The 9,931-nt window shown below is 52.5% G+C and overlaps 1 protein-coding gene across 3 annotated transcripts in view; it reads left to right on the top strand.

The window, feature by feature from the left end:
- The window catches only part of MIGA2 (mitoguardin 2), a 34,775-nt gene extending 25,994 nt beyond the window's left edge, over positions 1 to 8,781 (top strand). For all 3 annotated transcript variants that reach the window (XM_003794911.3, XM_023516222.1, XM_012808253.2), the window contains 7 exons: positions 733 to 805; positions 1,021 to 1,107; positions 4,805 to 4,903; positions 5,104 to 5,238; positions 5,955 to 6,008; positions 6,619 to 6,735; positions 6,955 to 8,781. In XM_003794911.3, the coding sequence (XP_003794959.1) occupies positions 733 to 805; positions 1,021 to 1,107; positions 4,805 to 4,903; positions 5,104 to 5,238; positions 5,955 to 6,008; positions 6,619 to 6,735; positions 6,955 to 7,158 (769 nt within the window). In that variant the 3' untranslated portion in view covers positions 7,159 to 8,781. The remainder of the gene's footprint in view (positions 1 to 732; positions 806 to 1,020; positions 1,108 to 4,804; positions 4,904 to 5,103; positions 5,239 to 5,954; positions 6,009 to 6,618; positions 6,736 to 6,954) is intronic.
- The last annotated feature ends 1,150 nt before the right edge of the window (positions 8,782 to 9,931 follow it).

Here is a 9,931-nt window from a genome sequence, read left to right as displayed (position 1 = left end):
AAAAAAAAAAAAGAAAAAAAAGTGAACTGATCAAAAATGGTTGAAAATTCTGGGCGGCACCCATAGGTCAGTGGGTAGGGCGCCAGCCACATACACAAGGGCTGGTGGGTTCGAACCCAGCCCAGGCCAGCTAAAACTGGAAATGACAACTGCAACAAAAAAAATAGCTTGGTGTTGTGGCAGGCACCTGTAGTCCCAGCTACTAGGGAGGCAGAGGCAAGAGAATCACTTGAGCCCAAGAGTTTGAGTTGCTGTGAACTGTGATGCCACAGCAATCTACCCAGGGCAACAGCTTGGGACTGTCTCAAAAAAAAAAAAGGTTGAAAATTCTGGTGCAAGCTGTGGTGATTTAGATAAAGAGGAGCCAGAGTGGTGGCAACCACAGGCCTGATCTGTCATATGGGAGTGACTTGACCATTTTGATCCTTTGCCAGTGAGGATTTAGGACTATCTGTGGCTCCAAGGAGCCCTTGGTCAGCCTGGCCCCATGACTAGACCTGTCACCATACCTGGTGCCAGGGAGGCCATCACGTCCTCAGAGCCTTCAGTCAGCCTCCTCCTTTGGCTAGCAGGGGGACTGAGGGCTTGAGGGAGGCAGGGGCCAGTCAGAGGTCACACTGCTGAGCAGATAGGGCTGGGGTTGCCACTTCCCCACTCAGGGTACCACCTGATCCTCATGAGGCGTTGCTGGGCAGGGATCAGGTGATGTGATATTGTCTGTCCTTCTCTTAGGACAGAGCTGCTGGGCTGTTACAGTGACCAGGACTTTCTAGCCAAGCTGCATTGTGTGCGGCAGGCCTTTGAGGTGGGTGTGGATCAGGAGCCCCTTGAGGGGATGGAGCTGGGGATGAGGGGTGGTCAGGCTGGCCATAGCCATGGCACATGTACTTGGCTGCTGCCACACCGGGCTCCTCTGTGGCGGATGGTGTCATCTATACAGCTCATTGTGCTGCTCTGTCTGTGGGCTTTGGGGCACTGCCTTGCCTGGCAGCTCACTCTCCTCCCTTTCTCATTCCTTAGGGGCTTCTGGAAGACAAGAGTAACCAGCTTTTCTTTGGGAAGGTTGGCCGGCAGATGGTGACAGGCCTGATGACCAAGGCTGAGAAGGTAGCAGGGGTGGGGGGGGGCCCAAATAGGAAATGTAAATCATAGAAAATGCCCCTGAACCCCACCTGCCAGAAGCAGCCACTCTGGAACATGGAACACTGCTGGGCTGTGCTCTGATGTGTGTTCCTCTGGCCCCTGAACGTTGTTACTGAATTTCCAAACCTTTGTGCCCTATCTCCCACCTCCTGTGCTCTAGCTTTCATAGCTCTGGTGACATAACAGTTATTTCACATGTCTGTCCATATCACCTGGAGAGGTGCTTTTACTGTGCAGTATTCCATCACATGGGCACATCAGGTTATCCATCGGTTCCCTGATGGATGGACATCTGGGCTCAGCCTGATTTTACCTATCACAGATGTCACTACTGCAGTCACCTTCACACAGCTCTCTAGGTAGTAGTGAGGTTTTCTGTGGAGCTGTGGCAGTTCAGGCTCCCGGCATGGACATTCAGGAGGCCAGCAGGTCTTGCCAGCCTTCGAGAGGCCTTAGCAACTCATGTTCCTCCAACAGCATAAGAGAGCATTTCCTCACATCTTGGCTAGTATCAGATATTAGTAATGTTTTGAATTCTTGTTATTTTATCCATTGCTTTGTGGGTTTTTTTTTTTTTTTTGAGACAGAGCCTCAAGCTGTTGCCCTGGGTAGAGTGCTGTGGCATCACAGCTCACAGTAATCTCCAACTACTGGGTTCAAGTGATTCTCCTGCCTCTGCCTCCCTAGTAGCTGGGATTATAGGCACCTGACACAACTCCCGGCTATTTTTTGGTTGCAGCCGTCATTGTTGTTTGGTGGGTTGGGACTGGATTCGAACCCACCAGCTAAGGTGTATGTGGCCGGCACCTTAGCCGCTTGAGCCACAGGCACTGAGCCTGCTTTGTGATTCTTATTATTGGTGGGGTAGAATTATTATTATTATTATTATTTTAGCAGTTTTTGGCTGGGGCTGGGTTGAACCCACCACCTCCAGCATATGGGGCCAGCATCCTACTCCTTTGAGCTACAGGCGCCGTCCTAGTAGAGTAATTTTTTTTTTTTTTTTTTTTTTTTTGAGATAGAGCCTCAAGCTGTCCCCCTGGGTAGAGTGCATCACAGCTCACAGTAACCTCCAACTCTTGGGCTCAAGTGAGTCTCCTGCCTCAGCATCCCAAGTAGCTGGGACCACAGGCACCCACCACAACACTTGGCTATTTTTTGGTTGCAGCCATCATTGTTTTGAGGGCTGGGCTGGATTTGAACCCACCACCCTAGCTATACGTGGCTGGCACCTCAGCCACTTGAGCCACAAGTGCTGAGCCGGTAGAATAATTTTTAATGTTTCTTTACTACTTCTGTTTTTTCTCTCTCTCTCTCTCTTTTTTTTTTTATGGAGACAGAGTCTCACTTTATCGCCCTCGGTAGAGTGCTGTGGTGTCACAGCTCACAGTAACCTCCAACTCCTGGGCTTGGGCGATTGTCTTGCCTCAGCCTCCTAAGTAGTTGGGACTTCAGGTGCCCCCACAACGCCTGGCTATTTTTTTTGTAGCAGTTTGGCCAGAGCTGGGTTCGAACCTGCCACCCTCAGTATATGGGGCCACCTCCCTACCCACTGAGCCATAGGCGCCACCCTGTTCTTTTCTCTTTAACAGGTTTGAGTGAAGCTTTTGTACGTGACTTTCCCTTCTGAATCCTTTGTCCTCCCATGCCAGAGCAATGATTGTAAAACACACATAAGATATCTTCATCCAGCTGCTTATAACTTTCCCTCACTCTCCTGACCCACTCTCCTGGGTGTAAAGTGTGAGCTTTGCTTTATGGCCTTTCACTTTGTGAGCTCTGCCCCGTCTGACTGAAGGGCCCAGGGCTTCCCGTGCACACCAGACTTTCTGCCTGATCTGGACCTTTGCATATGCTGGTCTTTCCACACCAGGAATGCTATTCCTCAATCCCTCCTGTCTTTTTTAAAAGACAGCTTTATTGTGATATATACATAGAAGAAGTATAAAAGAGTATCTGTAAGATTTAATGAATGAAAAGACAAACCCTGTGTACCCAGCACCGGGGTTACAAAATGTGGATGGGTCCCCTAGATTCCCCCTTCCTTGGGTGTACATGGCTGGCGCCTTAGCCACTTGAGCCACAGGTGCCGAGCCGCCATTATAATTTTTAAAAAATGATTATAAAAGGGCTTGGCGCCTGTAGCTCGGTGGCTAGGGTTCCAGCCACATACACCAGAGCTGGCAGGTTTGAACCCAACCCGGGTCTGCCAAACAACAATGACAACTACAATCAAGAAATAGCCAGGTGTTGTGGTGTTACCTGTAGTCCCAACTACTTGGGAGGCTGAGGCAAGAGAATGGCTTAAGCCCAGGAGTTTGAGGTTGCTGTGAGCTGTGACACCACCACATTCTACTGAGGGCAACATAGTAAGACTCTGTCTCAAAAAAAAAAGGGCTGGCCTCATATACCAGGAATGGTGGGTTCAAACCTGGCCCTGGCCAAAAACTGCAGAAGAAAAAAAAAAATTATACAATGATGCATACTCATCTTAGAAAAAACCTAAGATAATACAAAAAAAGAACAGGAAAAAAGTAGTCTTTGATGCCACCCTATTCACATTTTGGGGAACATCCACTTGGCGTCTCCTTTGCCTATAGCTCTTTATAAACGGTGTCAGCCTGCCCATGCTACTCTTTGTCAGCTCCACCCTACCTAGCTCTTGGGCACATCACTGATCTCCCAAAGTCTCAGTATTTCTACTTGTAAAGTGGGCATAATAATGGAATTCCTTCATGAGACTATAAGAATTTACTAAGTTGATCTATGCTTAGTATAGATCCTGACACTCACTATTTGTCCATGTCCATGAATGCAGATCTGTATCTGCAAATTGTGGCATGAGTCCCAGCTGTCCTTCAAGGCCTCACTGAGTGAAGGATGCATCATCTGTGCAGAGTCTTGCTTACAGCAGCATACTCATACTTTCTCTTTTTTGAAACAAGGTCTCACTCTGTTACCCAGGTTGGGAGTGCAGTGGTATAATCGTGGCTTACTGTAACCTCAAACCCTTGAACTCAAGTGATCTCCTGCTTCAGCCCTGCAAGAAGCTAGGATTGCAGACCTATACCACCATTCTCAGTTAATTTAAAAAATGTTTTGTGGTGATGGGGTCTTGCTGTGTGGTCCAGGCTGATCTTGAACTGCTGGGCTCATGTGATCCTCCTGCCTCAGCCTCCCCAAATGGTGAGATTACAGGTGTGAGCCACAATACCCAGCCTTCATATACTATTGAATGCTCAGGTGCAAGGACTGGACTGATTGCATTAAATTTGTCAGCTCATCTCCCTCATCCCATTTCACTACTGAGGTCCCCAAGATCTCAGAGATTTGAATCTTTGGTTCCCTGACTCTAAACCTCAGGTCCTCATGCATCCCTCCAAAGTGAGATCAAGCCATAGCACCGTGCACATCTCCTGGAAGGCAGTAGGTGTGCCTTAAACAACCAGACTCATTGCAGGGTGCCCTGGCTCTCTGGAGAAACTCATCGTGGTAGGCAGGGGACACTTGCTTATCTCGTTTTCTGTGTCTCCTGTCAGAGATAGGCCCCAGCTGTGTATCATGTCTCCCACCTGCAGGCCAGCCTGTCCCTGCAGATCTTGTCAAGCTAGGTCTTAGGGCCTCTTCCGTGACCAAGACAGGCTATGTTTCTCCCCCACAGAGCCCCAAGGGCTTCCTGGAGAGCTATGAGGAGATGCTGAGCTATGCTCTGCGGCCTGAGACCTGGGCAACCACACGGCTGGAGCTGGAGGGCCGTGGGGTGAGTTGGTTTGCACAAAGCCCTTTGCACCTGAGATTGAGCCGGGAGGGGGTGCCTGTGCCAAGCCCTGCCTCAGTTCTGGACAGCTGAGAGGGCTCCATAACTGCTCAAAATGCCTGGTTCCTGCCCTGCCCCAGGCCAGGCTGGGGGATCTCCTGCCCCCCTCCTGTCTTCTGGGTGGCAGCCCTCACCTCTTGCAGGTGGTATGCATGAGCTTCTTCGACATTGTGCTCGACTTCATCCTCATGGATGCCTTCGAGGACCTGGAGAATCCCCCGTCCTCCGTGCTTGCTGTTCTTAGGAACCGCTGGTTGTCAGACAGTTTCAAGGAGACGGTGGGTCACCGCCCCACTCCCAAACATACATGTACAGTTGTGGCCCTGTGTGCCCACCTGGTCCTGCTCCCTGTCCCTAGCTGTGGTAGTAGGGCTGTCCCCTACCGTACCCTTGCTCTGGGCTGCTGGGCCTGGGAGATGGGTGCCTGCTCTGGACAGGCTACCAGGGCACTCTCTTGCCCTCAGGTCTGGTTAGAACCAACACAGTGTGTATTTTCTTCCTCTCTGGGAGGGGGGTTTCTGCTCATTTTGTGCTGGTATTAATGTGATTCAATTTTAATGTATCCTATTAAGTCAAGTTAAAATAGGGAAATAGAAAACCAGAAATTGGGCACAGAGCAGGAGAGAGCCCTGAGAGGGCCAGCACAGGGCATGCAGGTCAGTCCTGCAGCTCTGCTCTGCAGCCCAAAGCTGAGCTTCTGCCGGGGAGTTTGCAGGGGATATGCGCTGCTCCCTACAACCATGAATGAGGTATGGTACTGAGTCATGGCCATTTTATAGAGGAGGAAACTGAGGCTCCAAGAAGATCCATGGCTAGTGCAGGGACCCATGGTAGTGAGGGTTAGAGTCAAGATCCAAATTTCAGGGAGGGAAGCAGTGGAGCTCTGGCACCAGCCTCATCTCCCTGCAGAGGGGGTAAGCTACAGAGAAGGGCTTGGTCCTGGGATAGTGGAGTCTTTCCTGACACCTGGTGTGGGGTCTCATCTCTGTTTTAGGCCCTGGCCACTGCTTGCTGGTCGGTCCTGAAAGCCAAGAGGAGGCTGCTGATGGTGAGTGGCCTGCTCAGCCATGGCAGGGCCGCATGACCTGCTGTGACTTCTCCTTTGGCCAGGAGTGTCCGAAGGGTGTACGTTTGCTTCCTCTCCCTCCATGCCCAGCATGGAGTGGGCTGCTGGGGAGATAATGTCCAAGGAGCCAGAAGAGGGATAAGGGCGTCCTTGGAGGGAAGAGGAGCATGTGCATAGGGATTGAGGTGTCTCACTGGGGGGTATGATTCTGCGGAGGAGGCAGAGCCCTATCCCTCCTGGCCTTCAGGCTGCTGCTGTCTGCACTCCCAGGCAGTGGTGGCTACACTCTTTGGGCTTCAAGCCATTGTTGTCCTCTGTGGCAGGCTCTGCTGCCCAGCTGCTGCTGCTCCATGCTCCAGGAACTTCCTGCCAAGCCTATATGGTTGAGAAGTTCTCACCAAAGCCCTGAGGTCATCATTCTCTGTAGTGAAAACGGGGCCTTTGAATTGAGTCACTGCCTAGGGTCATCTAGCACAAATGTACACGTGGCGGGACTACTTCCATAGCCTTCCCTTTATGTGACTACCAGGTTCTGGCAGTTCTCACCCTCCCTGGGTTGCAGCTGGTCCCTAAGCTTTGCTACCCACTGCAGGTGCCTGATGGCTTCATCTCCCATTTCTACTCCGTATCGGAGCATGTGAGCCCTGTCCTGGCCTTCGGCTTCCTTGGGCCCAAGCCCCAGCTCGCTGAAGTCTGTGCTTTCTTTAAGGTAAACAGAGGGGCTCCCATTCTTCCCTGGTCCTGCCCTGCCCTGTGCTGGGCACAGGAGCCCTGGGAGGTGGCAGGAATGGAGTGGGGGTCCAGGTGGGTCCAGAGGAAGCTTGAGAACTGGAGGAGCCTAAGGATGGGCTGGAGCTCTGAGGGTCTGGAGGACTTTCTGGGGCAACAAGGGCCTAGGTCAGGTCCAATGTCAGCCCTGTACTCCCAGCACCAGATCGTGCAATACCTGCGGGACATGTTTGACCTGGACAACGTGCGCTACACGTCAGTGCCCGCCCTGGCAGATGACATCCTGCAGCTGTCCCGGCGCCGCAGTGAGATCCTGCTGGGCTACCTGGGAGCACCGGCAGCCAGCAGCACTGGCCTGAATGGGGCACTGCCTGGAGAAAATGGGCCCCTGGGGGAGCTGTAGTAGAGGGGCACAGAGAAGAACACTTCCTCCCTTTCTTTGGGCTGACATCTGAGGGCCTCTGTGGCCAAGGATATCTGCCCCCCACCTTGCCCCAATCCCCATCATCTGGGAAGCCCCAAGGCCAGGGAGACAAATTTCTGTGGAGAGGCATGGAGCCCCTGTGGTCTGCCTGACCACCCTCAGAAGTCCCTGGCAGAAGCAGAGGCCAAGCCAGTGGCTACCAGGGCCTGAGGGAGAGGAAGGCAGTGAGAGAGAGAAAGCTATTGTCGACCATTGAGGCAGGCAGAGTTAGGATGCCCTGGGAGCAGGACCAGACACCTCCCATCACCCCAGAGCTGCTGACAAGGAGCCTGGGAGGGTGGAGGTGAAGGAAGGAGGCAGAGCTCTGTGTGGAAGGCTTATGGGGTCCTGAGCTAGAAGTCACTTGCAGCTGCAGTCTCAGAATCCAGGTACCCAGCTGGCCAGTCTTAATGGCCTCCCCAACCTGGCCACCTCCCTAAAGAGTTTGTAACTTCAGAGAGGCAGAGTGGGGAGTACCTTGGTGGGCAGCAGGCCTGGGCTGTCCTGAGGTAGAACAGAGCTGGGCCTTTTCCTCATGCTCACATCTGCCCAGGACTAGGCCCCTGACAAACCCAAGCACTAAACCGGGATGCTGTCCTTCCACATTCCCTTGCCCTGCCAGACTGTCATTTCCTCTCCCACTTTTGCTACCACCAAAGACAGGAGGAGGTGGGATGGGCACTCCCGTCCCCCATCACCTCCCTCTGTGAGCCCGGAACTCCCTGGGTGGTGCTAGGCTCTGAGCTGGGGGCTCGGACCAGGGGTCACTGGGGCCAGGGACCACCTTGGGGGAGGTCAGAGGGTATGTGTGGTCAGACCAGCTCCCGGCCCTTATTAGGACAAGGAACTTTACCCAGCACTTTGCCTTCAACGCACAAATGCTCTTGGAGCTGCGCAGGTGTGTAGAGCCTCTGCTGGTTCTGCTGACCAAGTCACGTTAGTATTTGTCCCAGCAGCCATGTCCTCATGCTGCAGGCTTCCTGTCAGTCCTGCAGACTCACTCCTCTTAGAGTGTTTTCACCCAAGCTGGGAAGTTTTATTTATTGCCTTAACCCTTTGTTTTGAGGCTCTGCCCCTTTCCAGGTTGAGACCTGCCCAAGAAATAGACTCCCCAGCCTGGTTTGCCATACTCTGGAGTGAGAGGGCAGGCTTCTTGCACGTCAGTCCCTGGACCCTGATGGGAAAGGCACCCCAAGGATGAGGGGTGGTGCTGGGTGTGGCTCATCATCTTGGGACTCAGTCCCCAAAACGCAGGATCCATAGGCAGCTCTAAGATCAGCACCCGGAGGGAGCAGCCTCCTGAGCAGCAGGGACCCCGTGCCCTTCTCCCCTCCACCCTGACATTCCGTTCATTTGCACTTACCCTGCGCTGTGAATGTAATATTGGGCCTGGGCCCGGCCCACTCTGATTTGCTCCCAAATTGCACAGGAGTGGCATTTTTGTCTCGTCCTTGTTTACACGTCACACGCTGCCTGCAGCACTGGATTTGTTGTAGCTTCCACCTTTTGTGTGATAGAGGGTGTGCATTGGCTGAGAGTCAAATAAATGATTGGAACAATTTCCTTCCACTTTGCCATGGTGTTGGTTATGTGGGTTGCTGTTTGCTTCTGGGCCAAAGCTGGGGACTTGTTCTTTGGGGTGCAGAGGCTTTAGGAGGACATAGATCAGGAGCAGCCCAATTTATAATAGGTGCACAATAAGCATATGGTGAACAAATAATCATTTCCAACTGCCCTGTCCCATTTTGGGGTACATCTAGAAGCCATTTATATTGTAATTCAAACCACGGTTCATTTTTTCCCATAGAGCCAGGGTCTTTCTATGTTGCCCAGGCTGGTCTTAAACTCCTGGGCTCAAAGGATCTTCCCACCTCGGCCTTCCAGAGTGCTGGGATCACAGGCATGTTGTATATTTCCAGCCACCCTGCAGCCTCAGAACACTTGCTTATGCTGTTCCCTGTTTCCTCCTTGGATAATCCCTCTCATTTGGTAGCTCCTCATTCTCTTCACTTCTTTGAGAATGCTTCCTCTTAGGTGACAAGACTCCATGGCCTGACGGGCCTGTGTTTTAAGGACTTTGCTTCTCTATGCCTATTTGGGAGGGGCAATCAATACAGCCCAGGCCCAGGAAGGCTGCCCTGTCCCAGGGAACTATTCTGGGAAGCTCATGACCCACTCCTCACACCTCTTGCTTCTCAGAAGCTAATAATGGCAGTGCCTGAGGAAGCTGAGGGCAGGTGACAGGGAAGTGGGGCCAACTGTCCCAGACAAGCCCTGGCAGGGCCAGTCTGGGAGTGAGCACAGCTGAACTGGGGGAAGGGGATCTATCTGGCTTCTTGGTGGGCTCTAAGTTACCATCATTCCCCAGCTCACTCATGAAAGGGGATGCATCCAGGGGAGTCTAGTGGAGGCCCCCACTTGGTGGTGGTGATCTGTAAATGGGACTAGACATTTGAGCCAGATTTGGCCAGGCAAAGTAGGGTACAAGGGATGGTGCATCCCAAGCAGCAGAACAGCATATACAAAGGCTACAAGACGGCTCGGTGCCTGTGGCTCAAGCGGCTAAGGCGCCAGCCACATACACCTAAGGTGGTGGGTTCGAATCCCCAGCCCGGGCCTGCCAAACAACAAGGATGGCTGCAACCAAAAAATGGTCAGGCGTTGTGGCCGGTGCCTATAGTCCCAGCTACTTGGGAGGCTGAGGCAGGAGACT

Source organism: Otolemur garnettii, unplaced genomic scaffold, assembly GCF_000181295.1.
Source record: "Otolemur garnettii isolate 467f Iridium unplaced genomic scaffold, OtoGar3 scaffold00087, whole genome shotgun sequence".
Lineage (NCBI taxonomy): Eukaryota > Metazoa > Chordata > Mammalia > Primates > Galagidae > Otolemur > Otolemur garnettii.
The sequence above is the reverse complement of the archived record's forward strand: the minus strand, read 5'-3'. Positions and strand labels throughout refer to the sequence as shown.